At 34.7% G+C, this 21,053-nt stretch overlaps 1 protein-coding gene across 1 annotated transcript; it reads left to right on the top strand.

Moving 5' to 3' along the window:
- The first annotated feature begins 1,172 nt into the window (after window positions 1-1,172).
- Window positions 1,173-19,720, top strand: LOC133178460 (clumping factor A-like). The gene is made up of 4 exons (XM_061313156.1): window positions 1,173-1,416; window positions 14,067-14,432; window positions 16,991-18,381; window positions 19,643-19,720. The coding sequence occupies exons 1-4, from the start codon at window positions 1,173-1,175 to the stop codon at window positions 19,718-19,720; spliced, it is 2,079 nt and encodes a 692-aa protein (XP_061169140.1).
- The last annotated feature ends 1,333 nt before the right edge of the window (window positions 19,721-21,053 follow it).

The following is a 21,053-nucleotide window of genomic DNA, read 5'->3' as shown; positions in this document are numbered from 1 at the left end:
ATCTGGCTAACTTTGAAACTCTCGAAGAGGCTTTGAGAATGAAAAAGATCCTAAAAATGAAACAAACAATGACGTAGATTTCAATAAATAAATACAATAATTAATCTACTTAATCCTACTTTATATGATTATTTAATAAAATAATATATAGATATAAAAATAAACAATATATACTTCCATGACATTACAGGTTTACATCAACTGCTAAATGTCCCTCTTTTTGGTGGGTGAATGTACAATTATATTTTGTCTATTATTGGCTCTGTAGAGAGTTAGAAACCTATATTCAATTTTCTTTTTAAATGGCTATACGAGGGTTGTCCCAGAAAAACGCGAACTTTTAAAATATTTCATAACCTACCTGACCAAAATTACTCATTTTTGGCATAATGTTGGGAAAGGTTATTTTTGTCATTTTGGCTAAATAATATAAGGTTCCAATCCCATAATTATGCATTTATAAACAAAATTTAAATGGTGCTATATATCGGTGGTCGGCACACGGCAATATCTTGACTTTCAAACATAGCATTGACAGCAATGTTTTCTTTATTACCAGGCTATACGGAAATATAATGTGACAAAAAATTATATCCTTAGAAACTTTACGATCTAGAGTACCCGAATGTAAAAAAAAAAAAAAAAAAAAAAAAAAAAATCAATATCCTGGTAACAAAAAAATGACGTTATATGCACAGACACTATTAATTAGATATTGTCAAAAGCGGCGACGTCCAGCGATAGTACCGTGAAATTTTCACTCAGCGTTGTGTGGAGCGGGGTTTACATGACTCCTGTTCATACGGAAAAAGAGTCGGGAACGAGAGAACGACACAAATACAAACGAGGATCATAGTAAATGACACTATCTGAAATAGATTAAAGTATTCTTAATTAATATATCAGACCAAGATAAAGTAATTAAAAACATGAATTACATATACATGTACATTCCCAATGTAAGTTAACAACGGTGATTTCTGATTATTAATCCTTTATTACCTTTTAACATTTTTCCTGGAGAAATATCATGGCAGGTACCCTACTCTTTCGTCAACAATTGTCTCCGTCGTACCCTCAACGTCAGATGGCCCAACACTATATCAAACAACAGGCCATTGGAGAGAACCAACCAAAATTCCATCAATTCAGACACAAGAATTAAAGAGAACATGGGGATGGGTCGACAACACACTGATCAAACTACAGACAACGTCATAAAGCAGGGTATTGAATGGAACCCACAGGGAAAGAGGAGGGTTGGGAGACCCAGGCAAACCTGGAGAAGATCTATAGAAGCAGAGGTAATAGAGACAGGATTTACCTGGGCCCAGTTGAAGATTGTAGCCCTAAAACAGAGTCCACTGGAGAGGAATGGTTGCGGCGGCCCCTATGCTCCCGCTGGAGTAAACAGGAGTAAGTCAAGTCAAATACAAGTCCCAAAACACAACTCCAATCACATTATGACATTCACATTGATTGACATCTTTCATACAAATTATTAGGCCATAATTTTCACATTGAATTGTCCATTTTTCCGTTTGCCCGATCGATCATATGACAAGGGGAACAGGGCGGGTGTGACCGGTGTCGCATAATATTTGGTCCGCCTCGTTTAAAGGTCCGGGGGGACCTAATACGATAACATATAAGGTCCGGCCTGCCTCTATAATAAAAGGTCCGCCTTCGGTTTAATATGCAGATTTTTCTCCTTTATTGATTCGAAATGAATTTGCTTTATTAATCTTTTTAAATTATGTAAGGTATAGTTGTTATAAAAGTGTCCCTCTCAGCAAAATGGAGTTCCAGGGACGTACATGTATGTACATTGTATATATACTAAAAGGATCAAGTCTTGCGATATCTCGCTAGTTGCTGGATTTCGTTAGCCAATTTTAATTAATTATATTTCTAATACTATGATATATCTCAGTACAAAACCTCAAATTATCTATCAAAAAATTATTCAAAATTTGATGTTAGCACTGATGAACTGTTAGCTCCTTATCGTAGTACATACCTCCCAGGTAGTGCACAAAACAAAAAATATAAAGATGCAAAGATCTGTTGATCGAGTTACCTTATGGGAAAATCATGTACGACATGTGTCTTTTATAGTTTAAGTGATATCAATATTATCATTGCAAAATAAAAAAAAAAATACATATATATAATACGCATACCTTCACTGGCACATTGTTCAGTATATGGTGTTCGTAAGTCCAACAATGATCATTTCATTACAGTCTCTTTCCTAACAACGTTCGACTTCCACTTCCCAAAAAGAATTTTCATATCTTTCGAAAGATATTTCATTAAATCATTAATAATAATTATGCATAATTCTTACGATTCATATTGTACCTAACTATAAAATAATTGGAGGGTCACTTTGACAGGGACTTGTGTTAAGGTGTACTAGCCTATCCCGTTGTTGTTAAAACAACATGTCTGTGCTTTGGGGGGTAGGCCTATTGTCTCACCTGACGAAGTCGCATATCCCCCGTGTTTTTATAACCATCGTTTCTTATCCAGTTAAAGACTAACGATTATTTCATTCTACTTGATATTACCCCGGGGTTAACACTGGTTAAGGAAAATGTGCATTAATTGGCAAAATCAAACCAAAGTCAATCGAGTTGAACATTTTAAGCAATAAAACACCCCCTCCCCCAATAAAGGAAAAGATTATAAATGGTGGTGTTGTATTTTTGGTGGGTGAGGTATAGCAAAATTATGCTGATACATGTCAAATAGTTTAAAAAGTACTGATGTTGTAGACTTTCCTACCGCATTAATATTTTTTCCCGGAAAAACGTGCGTGGGTTTAAAGACCCCTCCCCTTTTGGAAAATGAGCCTAGCATAGGATTTTATTTCCGGAATTTTTTTTTAAATATTGTTTATTTCATTCCCTACATTTTGTAGTTTTCATTTCTGACGTTTTAAAATTTTCATCTCTGACATTATCATCATAAAGTACTTTTCCGACAATGAAAACAAAATTGAAATTTCCCTTATAAAAAGATTAAAGAATAAATCAAGAATAATTCATTGATTTCCAAATAATAAGTTCTGCTTATATTTAAAAGAATCTTATGACGATTTTATCCTCGGACACATTAAGTGTAAGTTGTGAATTTTTGTTCATCTTTTCAAATCAAGATAATCAGACTGAATTTGAGATCAGAAAGGTTTAGATAGAATTTATGACATACAGAAACTATGTTTGACGGAATAAAGTAATCAAGGTAGAGGAGATTCTGTTTTTCGGTGCTTTCAAACGCATATAATTCAGTGGGCATTAAAATTTGGTGATCAAAAATTGCATGTTTTATTATTGAAATTATTGCATTTTATTACTAAACTTTGTATTTTTACTAGACTTAGTGTTGATTGTATTGTAAAATGAAAACAAAAAATGTCGGAAATGCAATGCAAAATTTCGGAAATGACATGCAGCGAGCTTGGAAGAAACAAACCCGGCTTTATCATCCACCATAGGAAATACTCAGTACGCTTCAGTACAGAATTTTCTCCTTTTCCACCTTCTTACTAGGGAGAATCTTATCCACCCATACTATTTACAGAGGGGTTTTACAGAGCAACTTGACATGTATTTCCCCCTAAAATAAAAAGGAAAGTGTCTGTTGAGATCGTGACTGATATAAAAATTCATAAAACACCACCAAGTCGTGTTCTTTTGTTAATATTTTTTATATTTATTTTGATTTTGGTTTAAATAAGATTTTCTACGACTTTAAGCGGCTATTTCTTTTTTATTTATGTGTGTGTGATGGGGGGGGGGGACTATAGTTCTTTTGTTGCACGTCATCAACATTACTAATTAAATAATGATATATATCCTTGGTCCCTTCAGAAGGATGTTCATGGTTGCATATAGATATACAATACAGTAGACACATCTCCTGCAAACGTACATAGAGTTGATAATTAATTGACATTAAAGTTTTGTCTTTTTGTCAGCATATTAAATGAAAAAAGTACACTACTACATGTAGTATATATGCAATTCTTATGTACAATTAGGCCATTCCAAGAGTTTTCTAAGTTAATTTAGCGTCCATCCTAAAATTAAAAACCTAATTATCTTTTTACCCTGGAAAAACACACGAACCAACAAAGAAAAAAAAAACCAATAGGAACTTACAGCATTTCCATAATTTTTGCTTTGTAAGTGAGATACATGTATGTGGGAAAAAAGAAAAACAGAGGGCGGACTTTTATTATCCTGCGTTTTAAGGTCCGCCCTGCCATTTTAACGAGTTTTTTTTTTTACGCTACGATAACTTTTAATAAACTCTGTTCAAAATATTCGCCTTGCAATAGTAAGATATCTGAAATATAGAGGGCGGACCCTTTATTATACTGCGTTTTAAGGTCCGCCCTGTCTCTTTCTCTAATTTTTATGCTACGAAAATAAACCCTGTTTCAAATTTTCGCCTTGTAATAGTAAGATATCTGAAATATAGAGGGCGGACCTTTTATTATATTGCGTTTTAAGATCCGCCCCATCTCTAGTTTGTATGCTACGAAAATCAACCCCGTTCAAAATTTCCGCCTTGTAATACTACGATATCTGAAAAACAGAGGGCAGACCTTTTATTATACTGCGTTTTAAGGTCCGCCCTGCCATTTTGACTAGTTTTTATGTTACGGAAATAAACCCTGTCCAAAATGTTTTCTTTCTAACAGTAAGACATCTGAATTATAGATGGCGGACCTTTAAATATACTGCGTTTTAAGGTCCGCCCTGCCTCTTTCTCTAGTTTGTATGCTACGAAAATAAACCCTGTTCAAAATTTTCGCCTTGTAATTATAGTAAGATATCTGAAATATAGAGGGCGGACCTTTTATCATATTGCGTTTTAAGGTCCGCCCTATCTCTTTCTCTAATTTTTATGCTACGAAAATAAACCCCGTTCCAAATTTTCGCCTTGTAATAGTAAGATATCTGAAATATAGAGGGCGGACCTTTTATTATATTGCGTTTTAAGGTCCGCCCTGTCTCTTTCTCTAATTTTTATGCTACGAAAATAAACCCTATTCAAAATTTTCGCCTTGTAATTATAGTAAGATATCTGAAATATAGAGGGCGGACCTTTTATTATATTGCGTTTTAAGGTCCGCCCTGTCTCTTTCTCTAATTTTTATGCTACGAAAATAAACCCTGTTTCAAAATTTTCGCCTTGTAATAGTAAGATATCTGAAATATAGAGGGCGGACCTTTTATTATACTGCGTTTTAAGGTCCGCCCTGTCTCTTTCTCTAGTTTGTATGCTACGAAAATCAACCCCGTTCAAAATTTTCGCCTTGTAATAGTAAGATATCTGAAATATAGAGGGCGGACCTTTTATTATACTGCGTTTTAAGGTCCGCCCTGTCTCTTTCTCTAATTTTTATGCTACGAAAATAAACCCTATTCAAAATTTTCGCCTTGTAATAGTAAGATATCTGAAATATAGAGGGCGGACCTTTTATTATACTGCGTTTTAAGGTCCGCCCTGTCTCTTTCTCTAGTTTGTATGCTACGAAAATCAACCCCGTTCAAAATTTTCGCCTTGTAATAGTAAGATATCTGAAATATAGAGGGCGGACCTTTTATTATACTGCGTTTTAAGGTCCGCCCTGTCTCTTTCTCTAATTTTTATGCTACGAAAATAAACCCTATTCAAAATTTTCCGCCTTGTAACAGTACCATATCTGAAAAACAGAGGGCGGACCTTTTATTATACCGCGTTTTAAGGTCCGCCCTGCCATTTTGACTAGTTTTTATGTTACGAAAATAAACCCTGCCCAAAATGTTTCCTTTCTAATGGTAAAATATCTGAAAAACAGAGGGCGGACCTTTTATTTTACTGCGTTTTAAGGTCCGCCCTGCCTCTTTCTCTAGTTTTTATGCTACGAAAATAAACCTGTTCAAAGTTTTCGCCTTGTAATAGTACGATATCTGAAATACAGAAGGCGGGGCTTTTATTATACTGCGTTTTAAGGTCCGCCCTGCCCCTTTCTCTATTTTTCATGCTACAGAAAAAAACCCTGTCTATAATTTTCTCTTTGTAATAGATAGATCAAAACGGGGGATTAAGGTTTTACATAGGAATATCTAGGAAAAAGTCTTCAAAAATCTTCTTCTTAAGAACAACAATGTCATGATTAGTCATATTAATATGGAAGCATCATCAGTTAGTGTAGATGTACGTTTGTTCAAATCATGACCCCCGGGGTAGGGGGGTCACAATGGGGGATCAAAGTTTTACATAGGATATATATATCGAAAAATCTTCTCCACAAGAACAGCAAAGCCATCTTTAGTCAGATTGATATGGAAACATCCTCAGGTATTGTAGATTCAAATTTGTTTAAACCATGATAACAGGTCATATAAAATTAATTTTCCGCCGGAATATGGCTGAAATATAGCCGACTCGGCGTTAAACCCTAATCAATCAATCAATCAAACCATGACCCCCTAGGGGTAGGATGGGCCACAATGCACTATCAGGGTTTAGCATGTGAATGTATAGGGAAAAAATTCTAAAACCTTTTTTTCAGGAACAAGAAAGCCATGTTTAGTCACATTGATATAGAAGTATCTTGAGGTGGTGTAAATTCAAGTTTGTTTAAATCATGACCCCGAGGGGTAGGGTGGGGCTAGCGCTATATCTATAAAAATCAAGAAACCTGGGGTAGGGTGGGGTCACAATAGTGATTAATGTTTTACATTGGAAGATATGTTAGAATAAATTTGCTGATGAAAAACAGCAGGGCCTTATTGACTCAGGTGAGCGTTGTGGCCCATGGGCCTCTTATTTTATGTCAAGGTCTTGGAAAATCGTAGGACGATTCTTTTATAAAAGGCAGTGACGAATCTGAATGTATAATGGTAGTACAATGTATATTTATCTAGAATATATTCACCACATACAATCAAAAGATATGTTCAGATTTATTATCCATGTATATCACAAAAATGTTATGTTCGAATGATCATTAGTTGTACTGTATCCGTATCTATAGACTTTGATTCATATAGCATGAAAAAGAGGGAGTATTTGTTTCTGTATTCATACAATGAATTGGGAAAATAATCACCTTAAAAATAAGAAAGGGATTCATCAACACTACGTACATAATGTATGTGGTAAATGCCTTGTGTGACAAGTAAAAAGAAATCTTTAATACACCAGATGGTGTTTATTTTCTACGTACTTGATACGCAAGGAGCAGATGGAAATTTAAAGAAGGTGTTATTGCCACCCCTCCCCCTCTTCCTCACCTGAGATGCAATGTATTACCGGAAATTTCTCCAGCCACTACCGAAATTATTCATATAACATGCGCAGAGCTGGGGGGGGGAGTCGGGGACCCCCCCCCCCCATCTGGAATTTGCAGAGTTATTAAAAGTATATACTGAAGTAAATAAAAAATGACTTTGGGCCCCCTTAGAAAACGTGGAACCTACCATCACCACCACGAAATAAGTGTTTTTCCCGTTTTGGAAATGGAATTGGATTTTACGTTTTTTTTCTTCCTTGTCAAGAAATCTTTGGGTTAGAAATTTTTATGACTGGGATGCCCCCCCCCCCCGGAAAAATTCTTGATCCGCGCCTGTATAATCATTATTCAAAATTGTTAGGTAATATCCGAAAAGACATATGTGCAATGTATCGCATTAAAAAAAATCGAACTTCAAAAATTCTGTCATGACTACATGAGACCGATTGTATTATTTCCTCCATAGTTACCATGGAGAATGACTGAGGACTTCGAAAAGGATAATTTAAGGAGATTGGCAAAGTTCGAATTCCTAGCTTTCGTAAAGAATTTTTTAAAAAACTCTTGAGCAGGTGTAGTGGTACTAAACAATACACTTTATTGGTTTTCACCGCGTAGAAAATTCTACAGATCACTCTCAATCAAGCTCCAGACAGCTCAGTATTACTCCATATCATTATTCATAGGGAAAGAAGTCCCGGAGAGTATGGAGTATGACTCTCAGTCATACTCCATACAGTGTCAATTCTCCGGCACTACTTGGTATGGAGTTGTAGCGTAACGTAATACTGAGCTGTCTGCAGCTTGGACTCTCATGATGGAAAACCATGAATTACCTTTTTTCTCCGGATAGCCGTGAGTTGCCACTTTCCATAAATGAATAAAATAAATAATCATAAATAATCAGCGTTTTATAAAAGAAATATATTTTTGATTTAAAATTAGACTGAAACGCTTCTAGTCAACATCACGAAAATGTACATATCATGTAGCTTGAAATGGGAAATATGACGCACGCTTGACAACGTCCCAAGAAACAATCAGTCAGTATATTTCTGGGTGCATTGGGGGGTGGGGGGGGTGGGGGTTATAGCACAAATTAATGTAGAAAATAGAAATTCCTTGATACGCCAAAAAAAAAAAGGAAGAGGATCAACTGATGTTCCCTCCCCCTTCCCCCGTTCATACAGACGTGAGATACATAAATAACTTGTATATAGAACTGGACATTCAACTTTGCCCAAAATGCTTCATGTCGGTAATAAAAGAAAATATTTTACAATAATGATTTCAAATTTTAATCGGTCATGCAATACAGCTTGATAGATTATCCCACAGTCTGTCTATTATAGTCACAGTAAAATGTGTAATTTCTTTTTCTTTCTTTTTCTTTTGGCAAAAAAAAAAAAAAAAAAAAAAAAATAATAATAATAATACAAAAATGAAATATTATTTCATATGTAGTTCATTATGACGAGGAAGAGTGATATTTTTATAAGAAAGAATTAAATCCAAACCATGATTATACTTTAAATCTGATGTATATGTTTTCAATATTGAATTACCTGTTTTAAGTTTTAACATTACATGTATTTTGTTTCTGCAGTAAATACAGATCGAATACAACATTAGGCTATATATTACCCTATCCACAAATAAAGGGCAAAATATTATTATAAACTGAAAACAAGTTAATTGTTAAAACTAAAGGGAAGCATATACATACTTTTATTTTTTTATCGGTCTTAGTATTAAACTCTACACTAGGAATAAGAAATTTCTTTAAATATTGTAATAAAAATAGACTATATATTATTATATAATTATATCACAATTTTGATGTGTACGCATGAATATCATAATAGTATTATAATTTGTTCTTCAGCATAATTCATTAAAATAGAGAATTCATATCTATTGATTTAAAGCAAACACATGACCATTACATTGTCATTGCTATCTGCCGCGGGCTCTACCTGCGGGTACCTGTCAGGTATACGAATACTTCACACCCCCATTGTTTTATTGCCTATACACACCGGCAGATTTCACACCTTCAATCGTCCTAATTTACACAAAGCAAATGCTGGGGAAAAACAAACACAAGCCCAATAAATGCGACATTTTTTTTTTAAATCATTGCCCTAAACGGTATTGCTAAAAGCACACTAAACATGGAGTAGCAATTCCTGCCCTAAGAGATATATTGTACAAAAATATAATAATAACAGCTAGAGTAAATCCTTAATCTTTCTTCATATGATGTAAACAAACTCTCTTTAATTTTATGTGTTTAAGTCAAGATTAAAACATTTTGCACCACCCGGACCTTTAAACTTCGGCGGACCTTTTCTTATACGGGCCGGACCTTTTCTTATAAAAGGCGGACCTTATATGTTATCGTATTAGGTCCCCCCGGACCTTTAAACGAGGCGGACCAAATATTATGCGACACCGGTCTACAGGGGATGCTTACTCCTCCGTGGCACCTGATCCCTCCTCTGTATTCAGAGTTTGAAGTCCGCGTTGGCTCTGCTCACAACTTGTATTGTATTGGACTTTTGGACGTGTATGCATGATCAATGTTCATTATCTTCACAGTTCATCGCTATAAAATTTTACAACTGATACATTATAAATACTATGAATATTTTAGAAGATGCCGCTGATTTTTCTTAATTTGAAGGACTTCTTTAAAAAAAATTAAAGTTTATAAACTCGTGAATGGCATCTGATTATTTATTCAGACGTCAAAGCGAGACGAAGGGGTGTAGATCTATGTTAATTTTCAACTTACCCGAAATTTTTAGCAAGAATATATATATTTATATATTGTCCAAACACGAAAATCCCATTTTGTTGTGGTGGGGTAGGTTTCAACAGTTTTCGACGTGAAAAATATTGGATATAGATGTGAGGAGGAGTTGGCCTTGTTACATACCATTTTTCTTTGCAACGAAAAAAAACCCACCTTTTTTCATTGAAGAGTATATTTTACTTATATATGGTATACACACTAAAAATATCATAATACAAAAATTTACTAAATAATTATGACATCTTTTCCATGTATGTAAAACGAAACTATTCAATTTTAAGGACAATGTGCCACTATCGCATTTTCGGAAAACCGAAAGGTAAAATACGTGTACATATAGATTTGGTATGCTGTGAATGGACCTATACTTTCTTTTTGATATATTGAAAATTTTAAGGCTTAATATGTGATACACGCAATCGCATGAAGTATGGAGATCGCAACGGAAGAGAATGTGGAAGAAGGTATCTAGTCCAGTTCTTAGCATCAATTCGTGTCTCAGTCAATGACTTTTTAAAAATAATCACTCTTCAAAAAAGAAAAGTTGTGTTAAAAAATTTCAAAAAGGCAAGCTATTGAAATTTTTAAAAAAAATTATGATAACAACAAATAGTTTTTAGTTTCATATGGTGTAGTTTATGGTATAATTGTTCACTTCGGTGTTCCTTGGGTGACTCGGACAACACGATCGCGGGAAGTGGAATGTGCGAGGGGGTGACGACTAACATATGATGGCTCATAATTTGACCCTCCTTCATAATATTCATTTCCACAGACGTAGGCATAATGATTATCCAGATTATTTTCATGCATTGAACCATGCAGGAACTTAACAGTACACTATACAGCTATATATGTACATGATATTTTCAAGACTGTTTCAAGATTTTTTGTTTTTATCTAATTTACTGGATCAACAAAGACGAATAGGTGTATCTTAGGAAGCCTGCTATTTCGGCATTCTGTTCAGGCCTGTAGGAAGCAATTTCACTTTGAGGGGGCACAACCATACGTTTTCAGTTGGGGGGGGGGCACTATCAACTACCAAAATTCCTTGACAAGCAAATAAAACATAGTACATAGTCCTCGCTAGTAAATGTCCTTATTGGATTTTCGCGAGTATCCACGTTGAAGTTGAAGGGGCAGCATAAGGCTCCGGTGGGATCAAGGTGAAGTCCTGGGGGACTCTGGGTTCGAAGCCCCTGGAAACTGGTGCATTTTAGACACATGACGATAGTCGGATAGACATAAAAAGTTTTACATTTTAAACCATAAAATGTTAAACGTTAACGTTTTTTCTAAATACTTTTTGTAGTTATTATTCATAATATATATTGTTATAAATGCGTTAACCGAACAAGGTGGAAGCATGTGCTTCCGTGCTACGCCACTGGATACTTGATTCATTTTTCCGGATTATTTACGACTACCATTTATCGTTTTTTTTGACACTTGCACGCAACCACACTGTAACAAGAAAGAAAAGCGAAAGCAGAACTAATATTATTTTTCCAAAATGATTGACTGAAATGTGCACTGTAAGTCAACACTGTAAGTTTTGTCATATTAGTTTACGTCCAAATGAATGATGATTACTTTTGTAAGTTACAGTGGCTGTACACTACTCACTAGCTCAGGAGAAGATCATGTAAATATGGTAAACATTATAGGCCTAGGAGTGCAGACACTTACTGTCATATTTTTTTTCTTTCTAAAACATGTTATTAAAAGTGGAGATATTTTATCAGAACAGTATTGTTTATATTTAAATTGAATGTGTTCACTTTTTTGGTCCGATATATACATTGTACTGCATCATGTACATATAACGAATTTCTTACTTTCGTTTTGAATAACCGAGAAATGATGCGGCTTGGCTATTCAATTTCCAGGGACAGGAGATAAAAATCAAAATATAAAGCATTATAAGGGAGTGGAAGAAAAGCGGGAAGGAGGAGGAAAAAGAAGCTTCGAATGGTAAAAAAGTGATGTAGAGGGGGCAAGAACGAAGGGGAGAGTGTGAAGGCTATGTGGCAACGCACTTTGAAAATTTTTGTTCAAAGTGCGTTAAAATCGGGACAAAATCAACGTAGTATGAAATTTTTTTGAAAGTGTGCTAAATTTGGGACAAAATCAATGCACTTTGAAAAATACATATGTGGTGGGGGTGGGGGGTATCCCCACACGCTCTTTTGTTTGAAAATATAAAGAAACTATAAATATTCCATTTATATCACAGAAGAGTTGAATATACGCCATTGTGGGTTCACTTTTAACAATAAATAGAAATAAAAAAAAATCATTAAAATGAAAGTAAATTTCAATGTCAGTTGAATTTCATATCCAGGTATCAAATATAAAGGCATCTGTGTGGCTTGAGCATAAAATTTTTTACTTCAAATACAAAACATACTGGATCTATTAGTCAATTTTAAATATGGATACACAGATTAACAAATTAGGACTTTAGGAATTCAATGGACTAAATATATCTGTTAGTGTAATGTATCCGATGTTTCATCAACCTCCAATAGTCTGTGTCGCATAAAAAAGAAAAGTAAGGGGGAAAAGGGGGGGGGTCATAGTAAAAATTGCCTATAAATCTACATTTAAATGCACTTTACATTTGAAAAATGTGATAAAATAAAATGTAAATATCATTTTTAAAGCAAAAGATATTTCCCAACTTGGAATTTTTTTATGTTTATTTGTAGATTCATAGCATTTTATCGTCCCAAGTCTGAAAGATGCCTGAGAAACGTGAATTAGGGAAAAAGGCAGAGGGGATAATTTTCCGCTATAATTTCGAAAAGGGTCATTTTTAAAAATTTACAAAAATTATGAAGGTTATTTTCATTGTAACTAAAACACAGTCCAACGGAACTATACCTCGATCAGCATAGCACACTTTCTTTGAGGAGAAGGATCTAATTGTGAATATCTTCCTTAGAATTTTATAAATTTAGTGTATTACATTGCTTTTATTCCTTTTGTACTACTAGTACTTGTCTGGGTTATTGCGCTGGGAAGAATACGTATTGCTGGTTATTTGAGCTTAATTTATTTACAATTACGTTCAAGTACTCTTGTAGTCAATATCCTAAATTCAGATCTCAAGTTTTGGAAGAGTGGGGCTACATACAGTTGAATTTCGGAATCTCGAACACTGATATCTCAAATACCATGGATTAGTGATTTGGAAGTCCCAACCACTTATTCTTTAATAACTTTTTTACCCCTGATATCTCGAATACTCATGCAGATATCTTGAAGTTTTTTCTCAGTCCTATTGAAATCAAGATAACGAGGTTTCACTGTATTAGTAACTGCACTCCCTTGGATTTCAGTTACATAATTTATATACATTAATTTAATGGCATGTTTTTATTATATCCACAGAAATGTATTGTAAAATAAACAAGCATCAAGAAAAAAATTGACTATATAGACATTACCATTATTTACAATGAAAAATATCAAGTAACATTTCGAGATAACAATTTAACTCGAAATGCATTGACAATATCATGCTTCATATATAGTTAATGCCTATTGAAAGGTTCCTCCTATCTCTACATACTGATATAAAATGATTTATGAGAAACGAATTGTTACATGTATGTAGCGTAAAGTCATTGACCAGAACAGAAATCCACAATCTTTAATTTTGTAAAAACTAAAACTGTTGTGGCCCTATAGGTCCAAGTTCCGTTCATAACGAAGTGTTCCTTCAAGAAACAATTGCTGAAACAATATATATTTTGGAGGTTAATATGTAACGGTATGATTGTGCAAAATAAATTATTGAATGATGTAACGCTGCATATAGACTAAAATTGAACAAACAAAATTTACAGAAGCACAAAAAAATGTAATAGGAGAGCGTATGCTTGGCACATATCTGCTTTCCTTTCCTTAGATTGTGTGTATGTCTCATTAAATTTTTTGTAGAGGAAAAAGAAATTATCATCATGAACTGTGTTAAGTGCAGTAATCCACTTCAGGACAAAGACAACTTTTGTCCCGAGTGTGGACAGAAAGTGTTGAAAGATACTACAGCTGGGGCAATCCCTTGCCCCAGTACCATTCAGGATGAGGTCAGGACCCCTGAACCATGTGGTGAGGAAATCAAGGAAGGAAAGAAATTTTGCAATCAATGCGGATGGAAGATAAATCCTGCTTGTTTCCTACCCAGCGCAAAAATGTGCAGTGGAATGCTGCAGAATGGTGCGCCTTGTGACAACATTGTGACACCCAACGTTATGTTCTGCTCAAAATGTGGCACACCTCCTGACTTTGGATCATCAAAAACTGAGGGTATGAATAATTGTTGCAAAAGTTTAGAATTAGGTCAAAATATTTACATTCACTAATATGCATTTCTAGTATTTCGTGGACTTCAGTGGATTGTGTTTGAGCGGATGTTGACACAAGAAATATTTCTGATAGTTTATAAAGATAAATATAAGAAATAACCATCTAGGATTCATTTGACAGTTTTTGTCAATTACCATTTTTCCAATGTACATGCATTCTACTTTGGATATATTGAAATTCAAGGGACCAACACATTTTTTATCTCACCTCAGCAAAGCTGGGGGGGAGCTTACCTGGGGCATCAGTGTTGGTGTCAGCGTTGGCATCCCTGGTTAAAGTTTTTGGGGCAGATTTCTTTTCAAGTACTTTTATGCCCTATATTAATCAGAGATGCATGGACGATGCTTCTGGTATGTTTCATTGTACCAGTCAAGGTTTCAGATGCTGCAACATCAGCTATAAAATGACCAGGTTAATGTTTTTGGAGCAGATTAAAGTTTTTAGAGCAGGTCAAAGTTTTTGGAACAAGTCTCATTTCCAAGTAACTAGAAGCCCTCTGTTGACAAACTTGAATGGATGATAAATCAAAGGATGCACCTACTGGACTTGGATATGACCTACATTTTCAGGATGAGTGACCATGCAGGTTAAAGTTTTTGGAACAGGTTCATTCTTAAGTGACTATAAGCCCAATGCTCACCAACTTTGCATCGAAGATGCATTTATTGATGCACACTACCAGAGTTGCTCTGGATGTGGGATTTGACCTACATTTTCCAGATAAATGACTAGGTTAAAGTTTTTGCAGCAGGTCCATTATGAAAAAACTACATATATATATATTAAAGGCCTACCAGTGAACCAAACTTGCACAGATGATGCATCAGGAGATGCACACTACCAGAGTTGCTTCAGATGCTGGATTTGACCTACATTTTCCAGATGAGTGACTAGGTTAAAGTTTTTGGAGCAAGTTTATAACCTAAAAACTGTAAGGCCTATCTGAACCAAAACTTGCCTGGATGATGCGTCAGGGGTGCACACTACCAGAGTTGCTTCAGATGCTGGGTTTGACGTACATATTCCAGATGAGTGTCCAGGTTAAAGTTTTTGGAACTTAGTTGATGCATCAGGGGATGAAAACTCTCAAACTTGCCTCAGCTGCTTGATTTGACTTACATTTTATCACCTGCTTGGCACAGTGGTTAGAGTGTTTGCTCTAGAGTCTTGGAGTAAGGAGTTGATCCCTACGTGTTGGGTCTGAATCCCACGTTGGAGATGGAGACTGGTCCTTTGGATGAGACAGTCAGTATAAACCTAGGTTCCGTGTCGCAGTAGGTGCTGGCACGAAAAAGGTCCCTCAGTGCTCAACGGCCTTGAGTGCCGAGTATAGGCCTAAATTTGCAGCCCTCCACTGACAAGTGGTGGCATCTCAATATGAGTGAAAAATTCTCAAAATGGATGTTAAACAAACAAACAAACAAACTTACATTTTCTGGATGAGTGACTAGTTTAAATCTTTTAGAACAAGTCCATTCCCATGTAACTGCAAGTCCTATCATATCAAAATTGCATAAATATTGCACCAATGGAGGCACACTACTAGATTATTAGATTAGTGTGGGACTTTGCCTTACTTAAAGACAACATTTGTTGCAGTGAGCTCTGTAATCTCTGATTATCTGTGTTTTTTAATATGACCATATGCAAATTTAGTTCAAAATAAGCAAAATCTGATCTTGTGTCCCATACAGATTTAAAAAATACTTATTTTTCTCATTTCCTTGGTGATACACTGGGTAATTGGCTCACCTGATTCGAAGGCTCAAGTGAGCTTTTCTGATCAAGATTTGTCCATTGTGCTTCATTGTTGTTTTTTTAGCTCTAGCTACTAGTCAGAGACAGAAGAGCTTATGCAATAGTAAGGTGTCTAGCTATCTTTGTGATTGTCTGTAAATTTTTCAAAATGCTACTCCTCCTAGAGTTTTAGTCCAATTTCAATATAATTTTGTAGACAAATAGACTACACTAAGATACATAATTCTGCTTATCAGCTTTTGATTTTGATGAATGGTGTTGCCATGGTTACTTAAAATAGGAATTTTTGTGAAATTATTTCAAAATGCCCTTCTTCCTACAGTTTTAGTTCAATTTCAATATAACTTGGTAGACAAATAGATGCACTAAGGTACATAATTCTGTATATGGGTATTTGATCTTGATAACAGTGTTGCCATGGTTACGAAATGTAGAAATTTTTGTGAAATTCTCTTACTACAGTTTTTGTCCTATTGGAATTAAACCTGACTCAGAAAGAGAGTTAACCAAGGATCATTAATATTTATTTTATTTACTGCGTTTGCCATAGGTTCAAGTCTAAGTACTATCTTTCTCTACCTTTGTCAATTAAGTAAAAACCAATAGAGTTACAGTTTTATCAGAGACTTTTGGTTGTCGTTGTTGATATTAACTTTTCACATTTTCATTTCCTTCTCCAGAACCATTTGGCCAATTTCAACCAAGTGTTGTGGCATAAGAACCTTTTGTTTCCTTTTCAGATATCAACAGCAATACCAATAATTCAAATTCATATCCAGCTGTAGTTCAGGAACAGCTTAAATTGGATTCAGCACAAAAAAGTGAAGCCTCCACAAATGAATACAGTCAGTTGATGAAGTTTTGTACTGTGGTAAATGAAAATGAAAACTCCTTAGATTCAAATGGAAATTCAGTTGCCATTTGTAGTGTGGTTGCAGACATGAAGAACCTTTCTTGTAAGGATGCAGATAAAAGCAATGAAAGCAATGGTGTTAGATCCATAAAAACAGATAAAGGTCATGATGAAAGGGAAAAGAATATCCAAGGTGTGTTTGGAGCACCACAAAGTGGAAGTACAGGGCACCTGGATTCAACTAAACCTAGCAGCCAAAATAAACAATTAAACATAGAGGAGAAAAGCAGAAAAGATTTCGGAGACCCAAAAGAAACTTCATTGTTAAATGACCCTCTTAACTTACAGCAATTTGGACAAGGCAGAGTTGAAACAACTCTTAGTTCTAAACAACCAGGTCTAAATAGCCCAGTACAATCCTCATCATCCGCAGCACAAGGAGTGCAGCAACAAGTGGATAAAACCAAGTCTTCTCAGTCAGGAGATAAAGCTACTACAGAAAATGATGTTGAAAAATCCTCTGATATTTGGGTTCCACCAAATGGAAAGCAAGAAATTATTTCAACAACTGAATATACAACCACTGCAAGTGCACAGATTGAAAACAAAAAAGATAAAAAGGAAGGAAATGCTTCAGAAGAGAACCTTGAACAAAAAGTTTCTCAGGGGGAACAGAAATCTGAGCATAAGGACAAAGATAGGCAAGCAACTGAAGAAGACTTAGAAGAATCAGACAGTGATTCTGACAGCAAGAGTGAAGAAGACTCAGACAAGGACAAAGGCAGTGAAAGCGTTAAAGAGGGAACCAAGTCAAAGAAAAGACGAAAGCAAAGAAAGAAAGGAAAAGAAAAGTACTTGCAAAAGCAGGAAAGAAGAGAAAAAAATAGAGCAAACAAAGCAGTGTTGAATAAAGATGCTGCTGTTACTTCAAATGAACTTACAACTACTTCAGCAAAGAATACAGAAACAAAAAAGAGTGACAAAAATTATTCAACACCTAATGTGGCAACATCAAACTCAACATCAAAGAATGTATCCTACACATCTTTTACCTACCAGGGTGATGGTGCTACATCCAAAACACCTTATAGAGAGATTCCTGTGCATTATGTCCAAACCCAGCAACAAAGCAATGGCTCTAATGATGGCAAATCAAGCAACAGATCTAGTGATGGCAAAACAAGGAGTGGATCTAGTGATGGCAAACCACGCAATGAATCTGATGATGGCAGTAGTGTAGACCCAAAACTACTGCAAGGAAACAAAGCTACTGGAAAGGTATTTTTTTTACTGATCGAAATCTCTCTGTTGTCTATCTGTCAATATCTGCATTGTAGACTTTGTCATAAACTTTTTCAAATTTTCATTCTTTTTTCTTCTCCAGAACCACTGGGCCCATTTCAATCAAACTTGGCACTGAGTATACTTGGGTAATGGGGATTCAAGTTTGTTTAAATGAAGGGCAACATCCTCTTCCAAGGGGAAAAAAATCTTCTTAAGAAGCACTGGGTCAGAAAAGATGAAACTTATGTGAAAGCTTTCTGACATAGTGTTGATTCAAGTTTGTTCAAATCATGACCCCTTAGACTCTTTAAAAAGAAATTTTTCTCAAGAACAAGAAAGGATTGATTAGTCATATTAATGATGAAGCAAAGTAGGTTCAAAGTTTGTTAAGTAAAGGGATTCAAAATTGTACAGATGAAGAGTCATCATGTTTTTCCCTCTAAGGGGAGTAAATCAAGAAAAGGCAAAGGTCAGTCGAGGGTCCAGTATAACTTTTCTGATGAAGGATTGGTCACTATTCCAAGCATTGTGTGTAAAAGGAATTGATTTTGGTTTCTTGCAAACTTGAACATGTTGAAATAGTTAAAGTTTACTAACACTGACTTTGAAATCAAACCAGATAAAATGCAAATTTAATTAATGCTGGCAGCTATGAAAGAAACATGCATTTATTTTTTTAATTTATTGATAATATTAAGTATCTAACTTGAACAGTTATCTTCATCATGTTGATTATGTTAAGTAATTTCATTTTTTAAAATCCATTGGTTACTCTAGATTCCTTATTTTTCGTGAGTACTTATTTTCGCAAAATGACTCTTTAACATCAAATCGCGAGAACAATAATTCACGAGTGGACGGTTGATCAAGAAATTTTACTTTGATTTCAGCACCATAAAAATAAAAGCGAATATTTTTATTTCGTGAGTGGTGCTTCTCGCGTAATTACGCGATAATTAATTCCTCGCGTATATTTAGGAATCTACAGTAATTGTTTTTGAATGAAAAAATTTTGAAGTACTGTATACTGGTTATTTTTACCCAGTGCTATTTTCGACCTTTTACACCTGCAAACATTTAAGCCCCCATGTAAATTCCACCAGACACAGTTGTGTTAAAGACATAACGCTGTTTTCTTTTGAGTTTGCCTAGCTCATTTTAGATTTGCTCACTTGCAATAAGGATGAAAGGGATAAAAATGAAGTGTAGGTGAATTTTTTCCTGTATACAGTAATTTACTATTTTTATTTTATAGGATGAAAATTTGACAAGCACAAATAGTGGACAAAAGACTTTTGCCTCTGTTGTCTCAGAAAGGTATGCTCTAGTTTGAAATAGTATAGAATACTGTAAACCAACTATTATTTGCGTCATCTTTTATTTGTGATTCGTCAGTTTGAAGTCATCTGCGACGATTATTTTTCATGATTGGGGAAACATTCTCAATCTACAGATACAAAGCAAAATAATTGATTTGCGACAATTAATATTTGCGAGTTAAAGTAGGTCCTGGAACTCGCAGATCTATATTTCTCGCACACAAAAGTTTGTTTACAGTATTATATTTATATATATATATATATTTATTTTATTTTGCAAATAGGTATATAAACAACTTTATGACTAAAATGATGAGCTGTTGATTCAACTAAAATTATGAAAATTTGAACATACCAAAATAAAGACATTGCAGTAAATGTAGATATATAAGAACACCATCTTGTGTAGATCTTGATTAGTAATATAACTTATTAGATAAGTAAAAGCATGTTTTAAAATATAATTGATGATTATTTGGGACTTTATTGATCTGATAACCTATATTCTTTAAAACCTTGTTATATTTATTGATATATAGCAAGACACCTTTATATTTTGGTAAAATCTAACATTTAAAATGTCAAAACTGATAATTTTTAAGTCACCGAGTCACTCAAGTGACCTATTGCCATCTGTTTTTTATGTCTTTTGCATTGTCCATTGGTCGTAAACTTTTAAATATTTTCAGCTTCTTCTCATAAACTGTTAAACCAATTTCTCCAGTTTTAATATAGCGCATCTATAGGCAGAGGGGGACAAGACTTTTGAATTTTATGGTCCCTGTCCCTTGGGGGCCTGAAGGATTCGGCCAAAACATCAAAATTATTGCAATTTTCAAAAATCTTTTTACTTTACTCTTGGACCTCAAACGGTCAGATTGTTGGCATGATTATAACAAGCAATGAGTCCTTTACAAAATTGTGAAATTCATGGCCCTTGTGTCATAGACATTTAAGACCCTTGGTCACTTTCTAGTTTTCTATTCATGTGCACTGCACATACATGCATATACATGTATACATTGTATGTTTATTCACAGTAGTCATGTTAATTATACAGTCATGCAGATTTTGAAACTCAGAGCTGATTGAGCTTTTTTATGATATCTAGGAGTGAAACGGTTCACCGCGGTATCGATGCACCGCGGTATTTTTTCTCGGTTTGATACACGGTGCAAAATCTCTAATTTTCGGTTCGGTTCATTTTTCGGTCGGGATCGTTATTCAGTCGGGTTTGGCATAAGGTATAACACGTTACTCAGAATAAATAAGTATAGAAAACGTAAATTTTTGATGACTGATAGCTTGTAAAATAATTTTTGACAGTCAAACGATTTTAATCAATTT

The sequence above is a fragment of the Saccostrea echinata genome, unplaced genomic scaffold (genome assembly GCF_033153115.1).
Source record: "Saccostrea echinata isolate AGI-Se365-2 ecotype Australia unplaced genomic scaffold, CSIRO_AGI_Sech_v1 ptg000003l, whole genome shotgun sequence".
Taxonomy (NCBI): Eukaryota; Metazoa; Mollusca; class Bivalvia; order Ostreida; family Ostreidae; genus Saccostrea; species Saccostrea echinata.
This window is presented reverse-complemented; position numbering and strand designations above follow the sequence as displayed.